Here is a 23,751-nt window from a genome sequence, read left to right as displayed (position 1 = left end):
GTGGGAGAATCACGTGAACCCAGGGGGCAGGGTTGCAGTGAACCGAGATCACGCCACTGCACTCCAACCTGGGCAATAGAGCAAGATGCTGTCTCAAAAAAAAAAAAAAAAAAAAAAATTCACTTCATCTTGTAACCACAGTTCACTTGTCCTTCCTTCATGGCAGGGCTCTTCAAAGGAGGCAGCTGTACTTGTGTTCTTCACTTCCTCACCTCCCAAGATATAGTTTCAATTCCAGCCAGTCCAACTCTGAAGTCATTCCCCATGACCCCTGCTGCTCCTCACCTTTCCCCATTCAGTTGGCAGAGTCATTATTTTAGCTGTTCCTCTTCCTTACTTCCCCTTTCTCCACATCCAGTCAATCATGAAGACCTTCTCAGTTTACCTCTTAAATTTCTTTCACTTTACTCTCATTGTCACCACCTATAATGGTTTGCTATGGCTGTCATAACAAAGTATCACCAAGTGAGTGGATTAAATAACAGAAGCGTATTGTTCCATTGTCTCTTCTTGGCTGGAAGTGGAGGTGTTGGTGGGGTTGGTTCCTTCTGGGGGCTATGAAGGAAGGCTCTGCTCCAGCCCTCTCTCCTTGGCTGGTAGACAGCTAGCTTCATGATCATAGGTGTTCTCCTTGTATCTTTACATTGCCTTTCCCCTGTACCTGTCTGTGTCTCAATTTCCCCTTTTACCAAGGATACCAGTCATATTGGACTGGGACCCACCCTAATTATCTCATTTTACCTTGATTACCTTTGTAAAGATCCTGTCTCCAGGCTGGGCATGGTGGCTCACATCAGTAATCCCAGCACTTCGGGAGGCCCAGGCGGGCGGATCACTTGAGGTCAGGAGTTCAAGACCAGCCTGGCCAACATGGTGAAACCTTGTCTCTATTAAAAATGCAAAAAATTAGCCAGGTTTGGCGTCACACGTCTGTAGTTCCAGCTACTCAGGAGCCTGAAGCAGGAGAATCACTTGAACCTGGGAGGCAGAGGTTGCAGTGAGCCGAGATCGCGCCACTGCACTCCAGCCTGGGCAACAGAGCAAGACTCCGTCTCCAAAATAAATATATAAATAAATAAATAAACCCTATCTCCAAATGAGGTCACATTCTGAGGTGCTGGGGATGAGGACTTCAACATGGATTTTGGTGGTGGAGGGAGGACACAATACAACTCGTAACACTGCCTCTGTTTAACCCTTTAGTACTTCTCACCTATGTCGTTTCTTCGGGATAAGCTTAGGACTGTCCTTGCTTCCAGCGTTGTCTTATTTCAACCCAGCCACTACTCTGCTGCCAGAAGATCTCATAATACTGCTGTGGCTGTTGGGATAAGCCAAGCTCCTCACCATGCCTAGCATGCTGTTTGTGTTCTGGGCCTTTGCTCTCCTTCCGTCTTACTTCCTGCTGCTCACATAGCATTGCTGCAGCCATCATGACCCTGTGGGATCATTGCCCTGCCTTTGGGCTTGGCTATGTGAAGTTTTTCCTGCCTGCGATGGTTTCTCTCCCTACACTCCCTGATTGAATGACTCATGTTGGGTCTTCAGGCCAATTGCAGCATTATCTCCTCTGAGAAAACCTTCCCTAATTCTGGTCCCTTTGCCATTCCCCTGTACTACAGTTTTATTTATTTATGAGCTTAGCGCCCTTACAAGATCCACATCACCAGGACATCTAGTTCAATGCCTTGTATACCAAAGGCACTCAAGACACATTTGTTGAACAAATAAATACATGAGTGAATAAGTCTTCATTTAGAAAATTGCAGTGTCAGGCCGGATGCAGTGGCTCATGTCTATAATCCCAGCACTCTGGGTGGCCAAGTCAGGTGGATTACCTGAGGTCAGGAGTTCAAGACCAGCCTGACCAACATGGTGAAACCCTGCTTCTACTGAAAATACCAAATTAGCTGGGCGTGATGGTGCACGCCTGTAATCCCAGTTCCTTGGGAGGCTGAGGCAGGAGAATTGCTTGAACCTGGGAGGCAGAGGTTGCGGTGAGCTGAGATTGTGCCATTGCACTCCAGCCTGGGCAACAGGAGTGAAACTCCATTTCAAAAAAGAAAGAAAGGAAGGAAAGAAGGAAAGAAGGAAGGAAGGAAGGAACGAAAAAAGGAAAACAGCAGTGTTGGCTGAGTGCCGTGGTTCATGCCTGTAATCCCAGCACTTTGGGAGGCTGAGGTGGGCGGACCACCTGAGGTTGGGAGTTTGAGACCAGCCTGGCCAACATGGTGAAACCCTGTCTCTACTAAAAATACAAAAAAAAAAAAAATTAGCCAGGCATGGTGGCACGTGCCTGTAATCCCAGCTACTTGGAAGGCTGAGGCAGGAGAATCCTTTGAACCCAGGGGGTGGAGATTGCGGTGAGCTGCGACTGTGACATTGCACTCCAGCCTGGGCAAGAAGAACAAAACTCCATCTCAAAAGAAAAAAAAAGAAAATTGAAAATTGCAGTGTCACAGTGAGTAAGCAGGCTAGTGGTAACAGGAACAAGGAGAGGCACAATAAAAGGTGTGGTAATTGGAGTGGGTTTATAATTCTCACCTGAGGAGAAACACGGCATTTCGGCTGGTGTTGCTGCTCCAGGGAAAGTTCTTCTACTCCACCGACTCTCTCTTTTCCTGGTAACATGGCCAGCAAGAAAGTAATTACAGTGTTCGGAGCAACAGGTAAAAAGTCTTTAATTTTTAGGCCCTGCTGACTTTGCTCACTCTCTTGTGTTCCTGTTTGTAATTTCAGAGCCTGCAAGAGTGGGTTGAACAAAGAGCCCTTTGGAAGAAAATTTTTAAAGTATCCTATTGCTTTAGTTCTTGATGTGGTAAAGGGGTGGCATGATTTGATTTGTAACTTGATCTCAGCAGGACAAGGACACTGACGTTGTCTCCCTTTCCCAATCATGGGGCTAACTTGTTGGTGTAAGTTTCGTTTCAATATAAGCTATACTCTGAAGTCTTCTCTCCACTCACTTCCTAATAAGCAAAAGGTACAAGTGTGAGAGGCCTGTGGGTTTGTAGTGAATATCCAGCACCTGACCAATCTTCCAGGGGGTCTGCAAGGATGGAGTGTGTGGGGAGTTTACCTTCCTGGCTCTCTTACAGTTTGTTCCTCAACAGTCAGAGCCATCTTTGCACAATGTAAATCAAATCAGGTTATTCTCCTTCAATCTATTCTCATTTCAGCCTCCCAAGGATCCATGTGAAACTGTCAGATCATGTCAGGTCTCTGCTCAAAACCCTCTAAAAACTCCCAGCCCCATGGCACTCCCAGTAAAGTGCAAAGTCCTGCTAATGCCCTGCAACAGGGCCTTGGAAATGCCTTGTCAGACCTCTCTTCCTGCCACTCTTCCCTCACTTTGCTTCATTACCCTGGCTTTCTTGCTGTTCCTCCAAAACACCCCCACAATACAAGGCTCTGGCCTTTGTATTGGCTGCTTCTTCAACCTAGAATAATCTCCGTCTGTTACTATCTCATCTTGAATTGTAGTTCCCGTAATCCCCACATGTCATAGGAGTCACCAGGTGGAGATAAATGAATATTGGGGGTGGTTCCCCCATCCTGTTCTTATGATAGTGAAACAGGAGAGTTCCCTGGTCCCCTGCCACAGGATGTGCGATGGGGGTGTGGCTCTCTGTTCTGCCACTGCAAGCTCAAACCCTTTAAGGGAGGGGGAGCATGCATACAGGCAGGTGCATGAACTGGGGCGCAAGTGCTTTTGGGCTCCCGCCCTATGGCAGCATCTAAGGGTGGGTGTCTATAACTTTCAAAGCCCAAGTGTGCATGTATTACAGTGCACTCTTTTAGCCTTGCCATCCGCAGGTGGTTTAAGGGTTAACCAGCTCAGTGAATCCTCTGCCTTTTTGCAAAGGAGGGGGCTAGTGTGACAGTTTTCTGTATCCCAAACTCTCATCCAGCATCCCAGAAGAATCGGTCACACATGGACTTGAAGGATGAATGCAGGGGTTTTATTGAGTGGTGAAAGTGGCTCTCAGTGGGATGGATGGGGAGCTAGATAGGGGATGGAGTAGGAATATGATCTTCCCCTGGAGTTTGGCCAATTCTCCGAACATCCCCAGCCAAACTCCTCCTGACATTCCTTCTCTTCTCTCCTCTGCTGCACCATTCTGTTGTCTGTCTCCTCGTCTCCTAGTCTGCTTCTGGAGCCTGGGGTTTGGGGCTTATATGGGTACAGGATAGGGGGCATGGCAGGCCAAAAGGCAACTTTTGGGGTGCAAAAACAGGAATGCTTATTTCTCACTTAGGGCAGCAGGTATCCAGGTTTGAGGGTGGGGCCTTTGCCAGGAACTGCCCTCTTCTAACCAGTATTTCCCTGTCTCCTGTTCATATCAATAGTGAGTTAGTTCTCATGAGATCTGGTGGTTTTACAAGGGTCTTCCCCCTTCACTGGGCACTCGTTCTTTCTGCTGCCACCCTGTGAAGTGGTGTTTCCTGCCATGATTGTAAGTTTCCTGAGACCTCCCTAGCCACGTGAAACTGTGAGTCAATTAAACCTCTTTTCTTTATAAATTACCCAGTGTTGGGTATTTCTTCACAGCAGCGTGAGAAAGGGCTAATACAGTTACCCACTGCTTTCTTCCTCATGTCATTCAGGTCTCTGGTTAGATGTTACCTTTTCCATGAGGACTTTCCAGACCTCTATATTTGAAATTGCAACTCTGCTTCCACCCTGCCCATGTCTGGCTCCCTTCCTTACTTGATTTCTTCTATTTCTGCCTGTCTTTCCACACTAGAATATAAGCTCTATGAGAACAGGAATTTGTCTGGAGGAAGTCAAGGGCTAAAACAGGAAGCAGAGCAAAATAAATTATCAAAAATCAACAGTCAAGTATGATATTAAAAGGAGAAGAAGAGGCGATGGGGTCAGGGATGACTCTATTAAGCGTTAGGGTGATGGTAAAGATGTTGGCTTTTCCTGAAAGAGAAAAGTGATCAAAGGGTTTGGTTTTTTCAGTGTGTTTGTGTTTAGCTACAGGGTCTCACTACAGGGTCTCACTGTGTTGTCTGGGTTGGAGTATAGTGACTCTCACAGGAGCCATCGTAGTACACAGCCTCAAACTCCTGGGCTCAAGTGATCTTCCCGCCTCAGCCTCCCAAGTAGCTGGGATGGCAGGATTGCAACAGCATGCAGGCATTAAAGGATTTTGAGCAGAGGAATGACATGACTTTGGTGTTAAAAGGATCATTTTAGCTTATGCTTTGTGAAGGGACTATAGGGGGTAAGAACTGAAGCAGGGAGACCCGTTAGGAGGCGGTTGTCATAAAATAGGCAAGATGATAGTAGCTTAGACCAGGGTGGTAGCAATGAGGTTGTGGAGAGTGGTTAGATTCTGTGGAGGTTTTAAAAGCAGAGTTGGCAGGATTTGGTTTTGGAGCAGACATCAGGGTTAAGAAGGGAAGAGTTGAAAATGACTCTGAAGTTTTATGGCTTGAGTAACTGGAAGAATGAAGTTGAGATTCACTGAAATATGGGAGACAGTGGGGAGGAGGAGAAGGTCAGGAGCTCCTTAAACTTGAATTGGTCTCATTAAACTTGAATTGCCAACTAGGCATCCAGAGACTGGGGAGGCAGTTGGATAAGATTTTTGGGAGTGGCCAGTCACTCTATTAATTCTGTCTCCTAAATCTCTCTCAGATTTTTTCCATTCTCCCTCTTAGAAGCTTTTTCCACACTCATTTGCCTTCTCTCCATGTTCTGCCTTTAAACAGAATCATCTTTCAAATCTGATTAATTTTTCAAACCTTGTAGCCAGCTACTACCACCTTGTATCACATTCCCGTTCTCCTTCATTACTGCCCAAGATGTAAGCCCCTCTAGTTTTTAGTCTCAACGCTATATTTCTCCATGCATCCTTTCCCTGACCCCACATCTCAGACTCCCTTGCCTCCAAAACCTTCTCATGGTACCCTTCTGTTCCAACATCAACATCTTGCTAAATGCCCCCTCAGCCTCTTTGAATAAATGGTCACTTGACTTTTCTCTCTCAATCCTTCCTGCTCATCATCACCACATCCAGTTAATCACCAAAAATCCTGTTGATATCATCTTGTCAAGGAAAATAGTGAAAGACTTTGAAATGGGAAAAAAAGACTGGGTGTCCTTGCCCAAGGCACCATTATCAGTTTTGTGAGCCTTTCCTTGTTTTTAAGATATTTATAACTCTATAAATTGTAGCAAATAGATAATAACGCAACAGATTCTTAACCATAGAAATGCAAATGAAGGCCAGATGCAGTGGCTCCCGCCTGTAATCCTAGCACTTTGGGAGGCCGAGGTGGGCTGATCATGAGGTCAGTAGTTCTAGACCAGCCTGGCCAATGTGGTAAAACCCCGTCTCTACTGAAAATACAAAAATTAGCAAGGCATGGTGGCGCATGCCTGTAGTCCCAGCTACTCGGGAGGCTAAGGCAGGATAATTGCTTGAACCCAGGAGGTGGGAGTTACAGTGAGCCGAGACTGTGCCATTGCACTCCAGCCTGGGCAACAGAGCAAGACTCTGTCTCAAAAAAAAAAAAAAGAAATGCAAATGAATTGTGTCTGGTGGACCACAATCGATCATTGCCTAGAGGATATTGACTGGTTTTGTCCCTAATTGTACATTCGTTTTAGCATTTTGGCATTCTTGATTGCCTACATATATGTGTGTTCTTTGAATTTTTCTTATAACATTGTACTGGTTCCCTCATTAATTAATGAGTTAAATAGAATTTTGACACTTTCATTTTATTTGTGTATAAATTATTATTTACTCTTTAAAAATGTATCCTTTAATATTCTGAGTATCTCTTAAATTTGCCTTATTCCCTCCACCTGAATAACCCCTTCTAGCACAGGTCATCATCAACCTTTACCTAGATTATTTTAAAGCCCACTAATTGTACCCTTGTCTGTGGTCTCTCTATCCTATTCCACACTCTCTATTAACCAGAGCGCTTTCCCAGCATGTAATTCTGAACATACTGCTTAACTTCGTAAAATCTCCTGTTCCCAGAACAAAGTGCAGCCCTGTAGACCTATTTTACTTCTCTAGCCTCATGTGTGACATTGACCTGCAGTTCTCAGTCAGACTGATTTCAGTTCTCTGAATTCACTGCCTTCTCTCTCACCTCTGGAATAAAGCACTTGCAATCCACTTTGCATGCAACACACTCCACATGCCTCTCCTAATTCTTGCCTGTTCTTTAGGGCTCACTTCTGTTACCACTTCCTTCAGGAAGCCTCCCTCTAGTCTGGGTTAGATGCTCCATTTAAGTCCTCCTCTGGAGCCTGTATTCTCTCAATCCCTTTCCCCCTCCCCTAATAGCACATATTACACGGTATTATAATTGCTCTTTAATGATCTCCCCTGCTAGTCTGTAAGCTCTGTGCAGGCAGGTGCCACGTTCAGGTTTGAATCCTGAAATCCTTACCTAAGCAGCTATAGGATCTGGGGTAAATCCTTGAACTCTTTAGGCCATAATCAAACCTATTAATAATGTCTTTCATAAATTTTATCGTATATCCAACATGTTCAAACCTGCTATTGTTTACCACTACATCCCCAGGGCATAGCATAGCATGTAAGAGTCATTCACAAACATGGTCCCAGGACAATAATAGAAACTTTCCTATAAAAATCCTTTTCAAGGACCATGACCCACCCCACCTACTCCAGCACCCCCCAACCCCCTGCCAAAAGCACAAATTATACTCAAATAGAAGGTACTTCAGTTTGTTTAGGTTTTTATTTTATAAAGTCAGAGTAAAATATTCAACTCACCTGCTTTTTAATTGTGAATGATTCCATATAATGGCCATCCTAGGAGGGATGAAAAAAGGTTTTGTTTTATTTTCTCTAATTTATGAAGAAAAAAAGGTTTATTTGATTAATGATTCTAGTGGCTGGGAAGTTCAAGATTGTGCATCTGCATCTGATGAGGGCCTCAGGCTGCTTCCACCCATGATAGAAGGTAAAGGGGAGCTGGCATGTGCAGAGATCACATGGAGAGAGAGAGGAAGCAAGAGGAGAAGGGTGGAGGTGCCAGGCTCATTTTAACAACCAGCTCTCAGGAACTAATAGATGAGAACTCACCCCTGAGGGAGGGCATTAATCTGTTCATGAGGGATCTGCTCCCATGACCCAAACACCTCCAATTAGGCTCCAATATTGGGAATCACATTTCAACATGAGGTTTGCAGGGGACAAATATCCAAACCAGCACCCAGTGTTCTGCAATTTCACAGTGATGTGCATAAAGTGGGAATTCATTTGTCAATGTATTGGGCATTCAGTGACCTCTCAATTTGGAAGCTCAGTTAATATCCTTGGACTCAGAGAAATTACTATTTTCTTAGATAATTTCAATACCTCCATCTGCTTTCTCATTCTGTAATTCCCCTGGCTTGATCTTCTAATTATTTTCCTCCTTCTTGCTTGCTCTCTTTCTCTTGTCTCTTCTTCTCCTCTTTTTGGGCTGATATAGCATCTGGAATGCAAAACCTTTTCTAATCTCAGAGGATATTAATTCAGAGTCTTGCTCTGTCACCCAGGCTGGAGCACAATGGCGAGATCTTGGCTTACTGCAACCTCTGCCTCCCGGGTTCAAATGCTTCTCCTGCCTCAGCCTCCCAAGTAACTGGGATTGTAGGCACTTGCCATCACACCTGGCTAATTTTTGTATTTTTAGTAGAGATGGGGTTTTACTATGTTGGCAAGACTGGTCTCAAACTCTGACATCAAGTGATCAGCCAGTCTCGACCTCCCAAAGTGCTGGGATTACAGGATTAAGCCACTGTGCCCGGCCCCAGAGGATATTAATTCTTTTTAATTTTTTTTATTCAGTTCTCTGGACTGTTTCTGTTTCCATCAGTTTGTTTATTTTGGGTTTGCCTTTCATGTTGGAGGCTTTCCTCAAACATGTGATGAACTTTGACTGTTCATATTTACTAGTAGACAATTTACTATGAAATTTACTATGAAACCCTGTGTGCAAAGACAGAGCTCACTGAATAACCCCTGACCCTCCTATAGGGTTATCAGTGGTATATTAACTGGGGTCCCACAAGAAACAGGTGCCACACTCCTTCAGAGAAGCTGAGAACAATTTAAAAACAGTGGACAAGGAAGACAGCAATAAGGAATAAGTAAGCAACAAGAGGAAGGAGAAAAGGGCAAGAGAGATGACCAGAACTTGGGGACAGTAGCGATGTGAAAGGGGTCATCTCTCTTGCCCTTGGGTCTCTGGCTGATGTCTCTCATTGCCTAGACCCAACCTGAGGGCACGAGAAGGACTCCATGAGGATCAACTGTTGAGTGCACTAAGTAGAACAGAGAAAGTGAATATGGAGCTGGAAGCACAAAAAAGTATCCAGGACAGGTATCCAGCCAATGTGATGGAGGAACCCAAATGTTAGTAACCCAACATAGCACCTGGCCTATATCACAGGATATTCCATAAATATTTGCAGGGTGAATAAATCAGGCAAGTAATGATCATATCATAATCGGCCTTGAATGTGGTAAAAAATGTTTACAAGTTTTTAAATTTCTAAAAAAATATTAACCAGGGCCAGGTACAGTGGCTCATGCCTGTAATCCCAGCACTTTGGGAGGCCGAGGTGGGTGGATCACCTGAGGTCAGGAGTTCGAGACCAGCCTGACCAACATGGTGAAACCCCACTTCTACTAAAAATACAAAATTAGCTGGGCGCATGCCTGTAATCCCAGCTACTCAGCAGACTGAGGCAGGAGAATCGCTTAAACCCAGGAGGCAGAGGTTACAGTGAGCTGAGATTGCACCATTGCACTCCAGCCTAGGCAACATGAACAAAACTCCGTCTCAAAAAAAAAAATATATATATATATATGTGTGTGTGTGTGTGTGTGTATGTATATATATATAGAGAGAGAGAGCGAGAGCGAGAGAGCACAGGAACTTCTTTTGATGAATTGTCTGAATAACCCCAACATAAGATCTACAACCAGGTAAAAGTAGAATAATTGCCCTTGTTGAATCTGGAGAACCTATGGGCATCCCTAATTTTGACACCCTGCTCACTTGCCCTTCTTGTTTTCTCAAGCCTCTCCCACTTCTCTCTTCCTATGTCCTTTGCAAAAATGCCTCCTAAGAGGCCACAAAGAACTTAGTTTGAAAGCCATGGGGATATGTGAAGTGCCATGTAGCACCCCCTGAAGTAGGTACTACGGCAGCTCTACTCTGAATCATGGGATTTCTGGCCTTCTTTCAGCGAACATTCTTCTTGATCCTTCCTGTGTTTCTTCTTCCCTTGACCCTGCAGGAGCTCAAGGTGGCTCTGTGGCCAGGGCAATTTTGGAGAGCAAAAAATTTGCAGTGAGAGCAGTGACCAGGGATGTAACTCGACCAAATGCCCTGGAGCTCCAGCGCCTTGGAGCTGAGGTGGTAAAAGGTGACCTGAATGATAAAGCATCCGTGGACAGTGCCTTAAAAGGTGCCTATGGGGCCTTCTTGGTGACCAACTTCTGGGACGCTCTCAACAAAGATAAGGAAGTGTTTCAGGTAGAAACCAAATTGTTTCTTTTTTCCTTTGAGCCCTTTCCTCTTACCCTCCCTGGCAGCTTCTTTCCTTCCTAGAAGGGGACAGGCCTTCAATCTGGGCAAATATATGTCTTACATCCCCTTTGGCATTTATAAAAAACATGTACTTTAAGTACTTGTTAAAGGTATCTTTGTAAAATTAATGTTATGTAGCATCTGTCTAGGTCTCAAGACCTTGAATATTCCAGAGTGACCGTTTAATGAAGCTAGTCATTGGATTATCTACTTCTCACCATTTGTTTGTACATGGCATGGGGGGTGGTAGCAAGGGTACCCCCGAATTTGAAGCTAGTCTGAGAGTGAAATGGAAAGAATAAAGATGTAATTTACACTTCATTTACACTTCAGATAGATAATTTGGGGATGGGAACACAGAAAAAGAAATAAACGAGCAAACAAACCCACAGTGAATTAAATTCAGGGAAAATGAAAGTTTGTAGAAAAAGTAAATGTAGGCTGGGCGCAGTGGCTCACGCCTGTAATCCCAGTACTTTTGGAGGCCAAGGCGGATGGATCACCTGAGGTTGGGAGTTTGAGACCAGCCTGAACAACATGGTGAAACCCTGTCTCTACTAAAAATACAAAATTAGCCAGGCGTGGTGGTGCATGCCTGTAATCCCAGCTAATTGGGAGGCTGAGGCAGGAGAATCGGTTGAACCTGGGAGTTGGAGGTTGCAGTGAGCCAAGATTGGACTATTTCTCTCCAGTGTGGGCAACAAGAGTGAAACTCCGTCTCAAAAAAAAAAAAAAAAAAGAAAAAAAAAAAAAAGAAAAAGAAGAAATAAATGTAACCATAGAATATCACATAACTCAGCTTCAGCTGTGTGTAAGCACTAAATATTGATCTAGCCAAAAACAATGATTGGGAGAATGAAAAAAGGGAATTGTGTATATGTGTGGTGGTGGTGGTGGTGGTGGACAACGTGAGTGAGTAAGAGAGGAGACAGAGCGAGTGAGTGAGGGAGAATAATTAAATCCTCATCTTTCATAGTAGGAATTTAGTAGATATTTCAAATTGAAAAAATCGAGAATTAGTGGTATAAACATTTACAAAAATAAACAGCTAAATGAAATTGAAGTGTTACTTCTGGAGAACAGTAATCAGCATGGGGCACAGGGAACTTATTTTATTTTATTTGTTTCATTTTATTTTTTTAGAGACAGGGTCTCACTATGTTACCCATGCTGGTCCTGAACTCCTGGGCTCAAGTAATCCTCTCATCTCAGCCTCTTGGGAATTTCTTTTTCACTATAAGATCCGCTCCCTCCCAACCCATGACAGTACTATTTGAAATTTTAAACTATGTATGTGTATACATTTGAGAAAAAATGAAGATTACATTTAAAAAAATATAGTGGATGGTATTAGCCACTTGAAGAAATGGTACAATTCAAAAAATCGAGAGTAGGATCAAACTGTTCCAGGAATGTCTCTTGAATTAATGATACCATTCACAGCCTGTGTTTTAGTGATAAACTCTGGAAGGGCTTATTTTAGGAGACTTGAATTCTACTTCTGATATTCACTTACTAGAAACGTAGGGGTACAAGTCACCTCTCTGCTTCACTGGTTAGCCTCTGCTAACCCAGATTAATTATGTCTTCTCTGCCTGCTGCATTAAGTTTTGTAAGGAAAAGTAAGAAAGAAAACGCAAAAAGGAAGGAAAAAAAGAAGAGAGAGATGAAAGTGCTTTGGAAAATTTGGACCTAAAAACACACAAAAAAGAGAATATATATACTTATGTGTTTGTGTGTGTGTATATACGCCTCCATTATGCCCTCAATATCCAAATGATGTGTAGATATAGTCCATTACTAGAAACAATTGTAGAAAATAAATAAATGCGATTGCAGTTGATCACAAAGACACTGAGCCCAGAGAAAAAGGCCATCTCTTCCTGGCCAGTTGCCACCAGGTTACTTCTTAGCTTCAGACAGGTATCTGGGGTTCCTTTCTCCTCTGCCCCCTCCCTAATTTCTTATTCTACTACTCCCCCACCTCCGGTGTTCTGCTGACAGCCCCCATGGGAGCAGGCTGAGGAGTTGGAGGTTTTGGAGTGGAGCCTCTGCTCAGCAATGCTGGTGTGGTGGCCTCTCATAAGGTAAATTGAATATATTTTGAGGCTGGTAGAGCTTCCTCTCCATAGGGATGAGGGTAATAAGAAAAGGAGAGGGTGGGCCTGGCGCCGTGGCTCAGGCCTGTAATCCCAACAGTTTTGGAGTCCGAGGTAGGCAGATGACTTGAGATCAGGAGTTTGAGACCAGCCTGGCCGTATGGTGAAACCCCATCTCTATTAAAAAATACAAAAAACTAGCTGGGTGTGGTGGTGCCCACTTGTAATCCCAGCTACTCGGGAGGCTGAGCCAGGAGAATCACTTGAATCCAGGGGGCGGAAGTTGCAGTGAGTGGAAATCATGAGACTCTGTCTAAAAAAAAAAAAGCAGGGGGCAGGGAGGGAGAGGGGAGTGGAGGAGATTCTGCTCTGAATATCTGTCCGAATGCAAATACAAATACAGCGGCCTATATGAGGATTTACTTTTGACCCTCAGGGGAAGCTGGTGGCAGACACCGCCAAGCATCTGGGTCTGAAGCACGTGGTTTACAGCGGCCTGGAGAACGTCAAGCGGCTGACGGATGGCAAGCTGCAGGTGCCGCACTTTGACAGCAAGGGCGAGGTGGAGGAGTACTTTTGGTCCATTGGCATCCCCATGACCAGTGTCCGCGTGGCGGCCTACTTTGAAAACTTTCTCACGGCGTGGCGGCCAGTGAAAGCCTCTGATGGAGATTACTACACCTTGGGTAAAACGAAATGAAAGCTCACTGGGCACCTGGTTGCCCTCCTCTCCACTCACCTGCCTCCCTCTTTCCCTTCTTGCCCCTCTGCAGTGGACACCTACCATTTGAGTACCTTCTATGTGTTTAGCTCTGTGTGAAGTGCTGAGAGGGATGCCAAATTGTCCTAGGCTTCTCTAGGGCACTACACTAAATTGCTCTTCTAGGGCAGAGAACTAGATCTGGGATCAGAAGCACAAAGGGTTACATTTCCAATCTTAACATACTGAGCCTCCTTAATGTAAGTACTGGAGTTAGCTATGTGACCTCCAACCTCAGTTTCCTCAGGTTATTTTTATTTTTATTTTTTGAAATGGAGTCTTGCTCTGTCGCCCAGTCTGAGTGCAGCAGCATGATCTTGGCTCACTGCAACCTCCACAGCCTGGGTTCAAGTGATTCTTGTGCCTCAGCCTCCTGAGTGGCTGGGATTACACGCACCCGCCACCACACCTGGCTAATTTTTGCATTTTTAAATAGATACAGGGTTTCACCATGTTGACCAGGCTAGTCTCAAACTCCGGAACTCAAGGGATCCAGCCAACTCAGCCTCCCAAAATAATGAGATTACAGGTGTGAGCCACCATGGCTGGCAGTTTCCTCAGGTTTAATGGGAAAATTGGACAAGATGACTTTTTTTTTTTTTTTGAGTCTGGGTCTCTGCTGCCCAGGCTGGAATGCAGTGGGTCTTTCGCCCATACTGGGTTTCATTGCTCACTGTGCAGCCTCGAACTTTTGGGCTCAAGCATCCTCATACCTCAGCCTCCTGAGTAGCTAGGACTACAGGGGTATACCATCACATCTGGCCAATTCTTATTTTATTTTATTTTTGTAGAAATGGGGTCTCTCTTTGTTGCCCAGGCTGGTCTTGACCTCCTGGGCTTGAGTGATCCTCCCGCCTCTGCCTCCCAAAGTGCTGTGATTACAGGTGTGCGCTACCATGCCCAGCCTCAGGATGACTTCTAAGAGCCCTTCTAGCTCATCCATCTGACCTTCTGTGGCAACAATGGAGGAAAAGTGTTCTTCTGATCTGGGTCCCATGGTCAGAATTAGAGCTTAGAGGGACTGTGACCTGCCTGGGAGACAGGTTCCCAGGCCCTACCTGCACAGAGTCCAATTCCATAGGTCTGGGTTGACACCTGGGAGTTTTAACAAGGACTCCAGGTAATTCCAATGCTGCTGGTCCACTGGCTGGCATTCCCCTTCCCTTTGGGGACACTTTCTGTGGCCATGGTCAGAGTTGGCCTTTGTGCAGTAGATGGAATGTGGAAATACCAATGACAACAATTCAGGCTTTCTTCCTTGATTCAGAATTAACACTCATCAGAAGCTGGGAGGGGTGGCCTGTGGTCCCAGCTACTCAGGAGGCTTAGGTGACAGGATTGTTTGAAATAGAATGAGGGACGGGAGGGTAGTAGAAGGTGAGGTCAGAACTAACAGAGGGTCTGGTTGTGTAAGCTTCGTAAACAACTAGCTTTTCCTCTGAGAGACACAGAGAGCTATCAGAAGGTTCTGAGCAGACAGGGCCAGGTGCAGTGGCTCACGCCTGTAATCCTAGCACTTTGGGAGGCCATGGCAGGCAGATCACTTGAAGCCAGGAGTTTGAGACCGGCCTGGCTAAGATGAGGAAACCCCGTCTCTACTAAAAGTACAAAATTTAGCTGGGTATGGTGGTAGGTGCTTGTAATCCCAGCTACTGGGGAGGCTGAGGCAGGAGAATTACTTGAACCTGGGAGGCAGAGGTTGCAGTGAGCTGAGATTGCACTACTGCACTCCAGCCTGGGTGACACAGCAAGACTCCATCTCAGAAAAAAAAAGAAGGTTCTGAGCAGATGTAACGTTCACCTGAGCTGAGTTTTTTACAGGGTCACTCTGATTTTTATGTTGAAAAGAGACTATGAAAGGGCAAGAGTTTGGCCGGGCGTGGTGGCTTACACCTGTAATCCTAGCTCTTCGGGGGACTGAGGCTGGTGGATCATGCGGTCAGGAGTTTGAGACCAGCCTCGTCAAGAAAGTGAAACCCCGTCTCTGCTAAAAATACAAATATTCGCTGAGCATGCGTGCCTGTAATCCCAGCTACTCGGGAGGCTGAGGCAGGAGAATTGCTTGAACCCAGGAGGCGGAGGTTGCAGTGAGCTGAGATCACGCCACTGCACACTCTAGCCTGGGTGATGGAGCAAGACTCTGTCTCAAAAAAAAATTTTTTTTTCATATTTTTAGTAGAGACGGGGTTTCACCGTATTAGCAAGGATGCTCTCGATCTCCTGATCTCGTGATCCGCCCGCCTCGGTCTCCCAAAGTGCTGGGATTAAAGGCATGAGCCACTTCACCTTGGCTGTTATAGCATTTCTGACAGGCTGCCTGGACAACATGGTGAAACACTGTCTGTACTGAAAATACACAAATCAGCCTGGTATGGTAGTGGGTGCCTGTAATTCCAGCACTTTGGGAGGCCAAGGCGGGCGGATCATGAGGTCAGGAGATCGAGACCATCCTGGCTAACACGATGAAACCTTGTCTCTACTAAAAATACAAAAAATTAGCTGGGTTTGGTGGCAGGCGCCTGTAGTCCCAGCTACTCAGGAGTCTGAGGCAGGAGAATGGGGTGAACCCGGGAGGCAGAGCTTGCAGTGAGCAGAGATCGCGCCACTACACTCCAGCCTGGGCGAAAGTGCAAGACTCCGTCTCAAAACAAAAACAAAAACAAAAAACAAAAAACAAAACAAAAAAAAAACCAAAAAAAAAGAAAGGGCAAGAGTGGAAACAAGGAGACAAATTTTGCAATAACTCAAGTCACGAATGATGGTGGCTTGGACCAGGGTGGTAATATTGAAGATGATGAGAAGTGGCCAGATTTTGTACATATCGTGCATATGATTTCCAAAGAAAAAAAAAACAGGATATGGGATGTGAGAGAAGTGTCAAGGCTGACTGCAAGATTTGTGACCTGAGAAATCAGAATGATAGAGTTGCCATTAGCTGAGGTGGAAGGCTGTAGGGAAGTTGTTGGGGAGTGTAGTTCAGTTTGGGGTCTGTTGAGTTTAAGATGTCTATGGAACAGTCAAGTAAGGATTTGAGTACGTAGTGGGACACATGAGTCTGGAATTCAGCAGAAGTTTTGGCTGGAGATATGTAAAATATGTTTAATCATATTTTACATACAGCAGATATTTAGTAAATGGTTGCTCTTGTTAATCAATATCCAGACACTGTAGTATTCTCTCTCTTTTTTTTTTTTTGAGATGAAGTCTTGCTCTGTTACCCAGGCTGGAGTGCAGTGGCACGATCTCGGCTCACGGCAACCTCTGCCTTCTGAGTTCAAGTAATTCTCCTGCCTCAGCCTCCGGAGTAGCTGGGATTACAAGCACGCACCATCACATCTGGCTAATTTTTGTATTTTTAGTAGAGACAGGGTTTCGCCATGTTGGCCAGGCTGGTCTTGAACTCCTGACGTTAGGTGATGTGCTCGCCTCGGCCTCCCAAAGTGCTGGGATTACGGGTGTGAGACACTGCACTCAACCTGTAATTTCTCAAACAAAACCTTGTAACTGTGTATAGATTGTGGCCACTGGGTTTTACATTGCCTTCCCACACCTTTTGTTTAAGTGATTGATTAGTTTGGGTTGGTGGAACCTACCAAGGATGTGATATAATTAACTACTTATCTTTTTCTATTTTTTTTTTAAAATTAGCTGTGCCAATGGGAGATGTACCAATGGATGGTATCTCTGTTGCTGATATTGGAGCAGCGGTCTCTAACATTTTTAATTCTCCAGAGGAATTTTTAGGCAAGGCCGTGGGGCTCAGTGCAGAAGCACTAACAGTACAGCAATATGCTGATGTTTTGTCCAAGGTTTTGGGGAAGAAAGTCCGAGATGCAAAGGTGAGTTCTTAGGGGAACATCCATGTGATCACAAGAGACTACCTTGGTTAACATTCCACTGACTTACAAATTTTGGTAGACTGTGGATTTAGGCAGGATTGAACTTAAACTTTCAGAAGAAATTGAGAAGGACTGTGGTTGCATAAATCTAACTTCGTTGATTGCAGCAGTAGAATCTCTCCCATACGGCTTTATTTCTTTGGCTTAGGGTTAATTGACTTGTAAAAGTGAAATTACTTTTGAGTGGAAAGAACTTAGAATGTGAAGATTGAGATACAGCCTTTTCACACACACAATCCCAACTCCTCTCATAAGCCCTTGTTGCTGACCACTTCGGTCGGCCAGAACTAGCTGATGTGGAACAAGGCACTTAGCTTCATTGAGCCTCAGCTTCCTCAGTCGCAAAGTGGGGAATGATAGTATCTACTTCGGGTGTTCCTGTGAAAATTACAGAGAATATATTTAAAGGGCTTATCATAGTGTTTGGCACATAGCAGTGATGTATCGAGTCTCTGTGATGAACCTAGTGCTACTTTAAGGAATTTGCAGCAAGGTTGGAGTGAAAATGTTGATGCCCATCAAGTCACCATGATCATTATAAGACATAACTCTATAGGTGCTTAATTGTGTTGTTCAGACTATCAGTGCTATAGGTGACCAGAAAACAGTGGAAGAAGGTTTCATGGAAGACGTGGGCTTGAGTTGGTCCTTGAGGGAACACGACTGTGTATAGATAGAGGGGGCACCAAGAAGGCTGGCCTGGCTGATTCTAGAATAAACACAACAAAAAAGAGGCAGTATGGGAAGGAGGCAGATTCTGGCTCTGCTCCTATCCTTGGTAATTTACTTAACCCCTCTCCATCTCAGTTTCTTCATATGTTCCAAAAAAAGTTGTTATACCTCCTTCATGGGATCATTGTGAGGATGAAATGAGATCTGTACAGCAGGTGCTTGGCACTGGGTCTGGCACTTAGTAAGCCCTCAACAACTGATCATGCTATAAATCATGCAGGAATGGCCTCCTTGTGTGGGTGGCTGCCTTCTTGGGCTTGGGGGTAAGTTATTTTCTCCAAGGAATTGTGCCTGGCCAGGACAGACTTTTTACAGAAGAGTGAGAATTAGTGATATTGAGCATTACCAGCCATTTCCCCAAGCAGGTATTGGTAAGAGGAAAGGAAAAGAAAACAGGCTGTTTTCAGGGTACAATGATAGAGTTGAGTAGTTCCAATAGAGACCTTATGGCCCACAAAGCCTACAATATTTATGTCTAGGCCTTTAAAGAAAAGTTTGTTTCCCAGCACTTTGGGAGGCCAAGGAGGGTGGATCACAAGGTCAGGAATTTGAGACTAGCCTGGCCAACATGGTGAAACCCCGTCTCTACTAAAAATACAAAAATTAGCTGGGCATGGTGGTGGGCACCTGTAATCCCAGCTACTGGGGAGGCTGAGGCAGGAAAATTGTTTGAACCCAGGAGGTGGAGGTTGCAGTGAGCCAAGATTGCGCCATCGCACTCCAGCCTGGGCGACAAGGCGAGACTCCGTATCAAAAACAAAACAAAAATAAAAAATAAAAAAAGGTTTGTTGACATATGTTCTAGAACATTTCCTAGAATTAGGAATAGAAGTTTGGATCAGCAGCTCTTGTGCTTCTAGAGGGGGTATCTAGATTCCCAATTCAGCCTTGGGTACTGAAGTTGTGAGGAGGCAAAGGATTTTTTTTTTTTTTTTTTTCTGGAAAACCAGTGTAGGAGTCAATCCAGCCACAAAACCACATCTGGTTATCTCATTGAAGCCACACACACATTTCTTGGAGAGATTAAGTTACTCCTATACCCAAGAAGGCAGCCACCCACTCAAAGATGGGCTCACAAGAGGATCTGCAAGGTTCCTTGTACCTGGGTGCACACTTACTTCTCAGTGACCCTTCTCCCAGGCCATTTGCATTTGGGTCATATATTCATTGTGTCTCGTGGGTTTGAACCCTGTAAGGAAGGAGAGAGAGAGTGTGAGTGTAGGGGATGAGTGTGTGTATTGATTCTCAGAGGATGCAGTAGACATTGTTCTGAATTGCTCAGAACCTTCCAAGCATCTGTTAGTCACATAGTTGGTCCCTGACTCTTCTTGGTATACAAATTGCTTTATAATGCAGCTGAAGCTCCTCTGGCACCTCAAGCTGTAGGGGATCAGAGGCTGGAACTTCTATAGAATGGTCTGATAATTCTGGGGAAGGGTACATCTCGCCACAAGGTGGCGCTCCAGCCCTTACGGTCTGACTTCCTCCCAACTCCTCCTCAAGGGGGTGTGAAATGTCTGATTGAAACTGTCTAACCCCCAAAGGAAGATGGTTTTCTCAGAAAGTGAGACACAACAGAACAGGCCTCTTTCCTTCAAAAATCTGCAGTAAAAGAATTCCTTATTTTACTGAAGCATATTTGATATCAAAGTTATGGACAAAAGAGCGACTCAAGAAGACAGACATGGAAGAATCTTCCATGCTTCTCACACAGACTTCTATTTCCAAACTCACTTCAAATTGTCAATGTTTTTCTGATTTCAAAAATAGCAAATACTTATTGAAGAAAACTCAGACAATTATGAAAAAGAAAATACAAATCACACATAGTTCAATCTCTTAGAGATAGCTACTGTTAAGATTTGACAGATTTTCTTGTCTTTTTCCAGTATATGTAAGTATGTATATATAGGTATTATATATACATACGTATATTATATTTATTATACGTATTATATATACAAACGTATATAATATTTATTATATGTATTATATATACATACGTATATTATAGCGTATACTTACATATTTATTGTATTAAATATATACATATGTATATGTATATATAAGTATGTGTATATATGTATATATTTAATACAATTATTGTATGTATATTTTATACATACAGTACACATAATGTATACACAATAATGTATTAAATACAATAACTGTATTTAAATTGTATTTAAATAAATACTAGCATCTATTAGTCATATACTTGGTCCCTGACTCTTCTTGGTATACAAATTGTTTTATAATGCAGCTGAAGCTCCTCTGGTACCACAAGCTGTAGGGGATCAGAGGCTGGAACTTCTATAGAATGGTCTGACAATTCCGGGGAAGGGTGCATCTGGCCACAAGATGGCCATATTATTGTATTCAATATATACATATATACACATACTTATATATACATATACATATGTATATATTTAATACAATTAAAATAACACTAAATGTACCATTTTGTTTCTGGCCTTTTCAGTTAATGATAATTTTTCTATTTTGTTAAACTTCTCCAAAAACATTAAACTGCATTATGCTCTGATAGTAGATGTGCCACAATTAATTCTACCATTTCTCTATTGTTAGCCATGTAGGTTGTTCTTAATTTTCTCATTATTATGAATGCATATGACAATCATCACTTTACCTAAGTTGTTTGTGTCTGTCACTTTTTTAAAGGCCAAGTAAAATTGCAAAGTCAGAGTTTATCTCTGAGGGCAAAAGACAGATTATACTGGATCCAATAGAAATGATTTTAGCTAATTCAGTAGGGGGGATTATGGATCTAGTTAGTATTAGAAAGGATTCAAGGAGTGGATTTTATGGAAGGTGACAGAAGGCAGCTCAGTTGGTGTGGGATGGGCTCCATTTCTGCTTGGGCCTGGCCTTGGCAAAGGCTGGGGCAATTGGAGGTAAAATACAGACCTCTAACCAAGAAAGGGAGCAAGTATGGATGGGCCATCAGCCAGGTGAGAAGGAGAGCCTGGTGCCAGAGATGGGGGATCTTGACACCACATGGAGGTCCAGGTGGGTGGACGGTTTCAGAGGGCTGGTAGGGCAATATGAAGAGGAAGTGTAGGCAAAAGCACTGCGAGGTGCTATTCACATGAAGGCTGGTACAGATCTATAGTACCTTATTGAAAAGGCTTGGGGCCAGAAACAATTCAGCTTTAGGAATCTTTCAGCTTTTAGATAGGTTATTGTCTACATGTATTATATAACATCACCAGCAGGGGCTGGAACAGGAACCTGTAATCAAACACATCTGTATCTCTGCAGGCAAATATTTGAATGTTTCCACTAAATGGTATAATTAAAGACCGTAAATAGCTTCACATAGTTAGATCAGGTTTGCCACTAAATTAGTTCAAAAAGGTCAGTTTGCTGCCAAATGGCTTATGGGGAAAAAAAAAAAAAAAAAAAAAGCTTTAGAGTCTCTTGGATTTTGGAATTAGGCTAAAGAATTGTGGACCTGGCTAGGTGCTGTGGCTCACACCTGTAATCCCAGCACTTTGGGAGGCAGAGGCAGGTAGATCACCTGAGGTCAGGAGTTTGAGACCAGGCTGGCCAACATGGCAAAACCCCCATCTCTACTAAAAATACATAAAATTAGTCAGGTGCGGTGGTGGGTGCCTATAATCCCAGCTACTCAGGAGGCTGAGGCAGGAGAATTACTTGAACTCGGAGGGCAGAGGTTGCAGTGAGCCAAGATTGCGCCACTGCACTCCAGCCTGGGCGACAGAGCGAGACTCCGTCTCAACAACAACAACAACAACAACAACAACAACAAAAAAGAATTATGGAACTCTATCATCATTAAGGTGAATAATGTCATTTCAAACTATTTTAAGTATGGGCTATAACATTTTCTGTCTTTTTGTTTGTTCTTAAAAAGATTACCCCAGAAGTTTTTGAGAAGCTGGGATTCCCTGCAGCGAAGGAAATAGCTGATATGTGTCGTTTCTATCAAATGAAGCCGGACCGAGATGTCAAGCTCACCCACAGACTAAATCCCAAAGTCAAAAGCTTCAGCCAGTTTATCTCAGAGAACCAGGGAGCCTTCAAGGGCATGTAGAAAATCAGCTGTTCAGATAGGCCTCTGAACCACACAGCCTCTTTCCTCTCTGATCCTTTTCCTCTTTACAGCACAACATTCATGTTGACAGAACATGCTGGAATGCAATTTTTTGCAACACTGAAGGATTTCCTGCAGTCCCCTCTTCAGTAGTAAGCACTGTGTTGGTGATAGGACACAGTAATCTGATTCACATTTAACTTGCTAGTTAGTGATAAGGGTGGTACACCTGTATGGTAAAATGAGCAGCCTCGGAACTTGGAGCTTCTCCCCTAACACTAATGGGAGGGCAGATTATACTGGGATTTCTCCTGGGTGAGTGATTTCAAGCCCTAGCGCTGAAATTCCCCTAGGCAGCTCCAGTTTTCTCAACTGCATTACAAAATTCCCAGTGAACTTTTAAGTAATTTTAATTTTAAAAAATGAACATCTTTGTAGAGAATTTTCTGGGGAACATGGTGTTCAATGAACAAGCACAAGCTCTGGAAATGCTAAAATTCAGTTTTGCTTCACAATTGGAAGTTTATTTTCTGATTCATTCATGAAGTCATCTATTGAGCCACCATTCAGTTATTTGTCTATTAATTCCTTGATCCTTCATTTATCCATTCTGCAAACTTTTCTTGAGCACTAGCACGGGTGGCACATTTGTGGACTTCACTTCATTCCTATGTGTTTTCTTCTCAGAGTGATCCACTCTCAGAAAGGCTCCTTTCCAGTTTGTGGTTGGGTTGGAGTCAGGTCAGGGCCAGAGGGCCCATCTCCCCATTTAGCTCTAGGCAAAATCCAGGGGATCTGCAGTGGGGAGTGGGGACAGGAAGCTGGAGGGAAGGCCTGTGAAGTGTAGGGATGTGGAAAGAGGAGGTGACAGAAGGACCCCATAGGACCTTCCTATATCTCTGGCTTAGCATTTTTTACATCATATTGTAATCGTCTTATTTGCTAGTTTTCTTTCTTTCTGTGAGTGACTTACGCTCATCTTATCCCAGTGCCTGGTACATAATAAGTGATCAATAAATGTTGATTGACTAAATGAGTAAATAATCAATTCTATTATTACAAGAAAAGAGTGGCCAGGCACAGTGGCTGATACGTATAATCCCAGGACTTTGGAGAGGCTGAGGTGGATGGATTGCCTGAGTCCAGGAGTTTAAGACTAGCCTGGGCAACATGGTGAGACCCTGTCTCTGGAAAAAAAAAATTAGCCAGGCCATGGTGTTGTGCTCCTTTGGTCCCAGCTACTCGGAGGCTGAGGTTGCAGGATCACCTGAGCCTGGAGGTTGAGGCTGCAGTGAGCCGTGATCATGCCACTGCACTCCAGCCTGGGTGACAGAGTAAGAACCTGTCTCTAAATAAGTAAATAAATAAACAGGTGCATTGCTTGTGTGTATTGGGGGTGTGGTTCTTACTCCACCAAAAGAACTAGCAACTGCTACTTTTTAAGGGCAAGAGATTGGCCTCTTCTGGGAATGGAGGATCCCCCACTATCCAACGTGTGACGATGGAAGCCCCTGAGCAAGGACAGAGATGGTGGAGCCTGTGTGAGAGCCCTTGGCCTGGAATCTCACTCAGGAGAGGGAGACTTGGTGGTGG

General features: G+C 44.0%; 1 protein-coding gene across 1 annotated transcript; it reads left to right on the top strand.

The window, feature by feature from the left end:
* The first annotated feature begins 2,387 nt into the window (after positions 1–2,387).
* On the top strand, positions 2,388–23,202 carry LOC100997995 (nmrA-like family domain-containing protein 1). The gene is made up of 5 exons (XM_009201220.4): positions 2,388–2,669; positions 10,295–10,533; positions 13,123–13,372; positions 17,095–17,285; positions 21,979–23,202. The coding sequence occupies exons 1-5, from the start codon at positions 2,630–2,632 to the stop codon at positions 22,156–22,158; spliced, it is 900 nt and encodes a 299-aa protein (XP_009199484.1). The 5' UTR covers positions 2,388–2,629; the 3' UTR covers positions 22,159–23,202.
* Positions 23,203–23,751: the final 549 nt, after the last annotated feature.

Source organism: Papio anubis, chromosome 2, assembly GCF_008728515.1.
Source record: "Papio anubis isolate 15944 chromosome 2, Panubis1.0, whole genome shotgun sequence".
Lineage (NCBI taxonomy): Eukaryota > Metazoa > Chordata > Mammalia > Primates > Cercopithecidae > Papio > Papio anubis.
Note: the sequence above shows the minus strand (reverse complement) of the source record. Positions and strands in the feature narration are given on the sequence as shown.

Bases quoted from the DNA above. Each gene is read 5' to 3' on its own strand.
- LOC100997995 (XM_009201220.4), top strand. From the start codon at position 2,630: ATGGCCAGCAAGAAAGTAATTACAGTGTTCGGAGCAACAG. The intron at 2,670-10,294 runs GTAAAAAGTCTT...TTGACCCTGCAG, and splicing joins TACAGTGTTCGGAGCAACAG to GAGCTCAAGGTGGCTCTGTG. The intron at 13,373-17,094 runs GTAAAACGAAAT...TTTTAAAATTAG, and splicing joins TGGAGATTACTACACCTTGG to CTGTGCCAATGGGAGATGTA.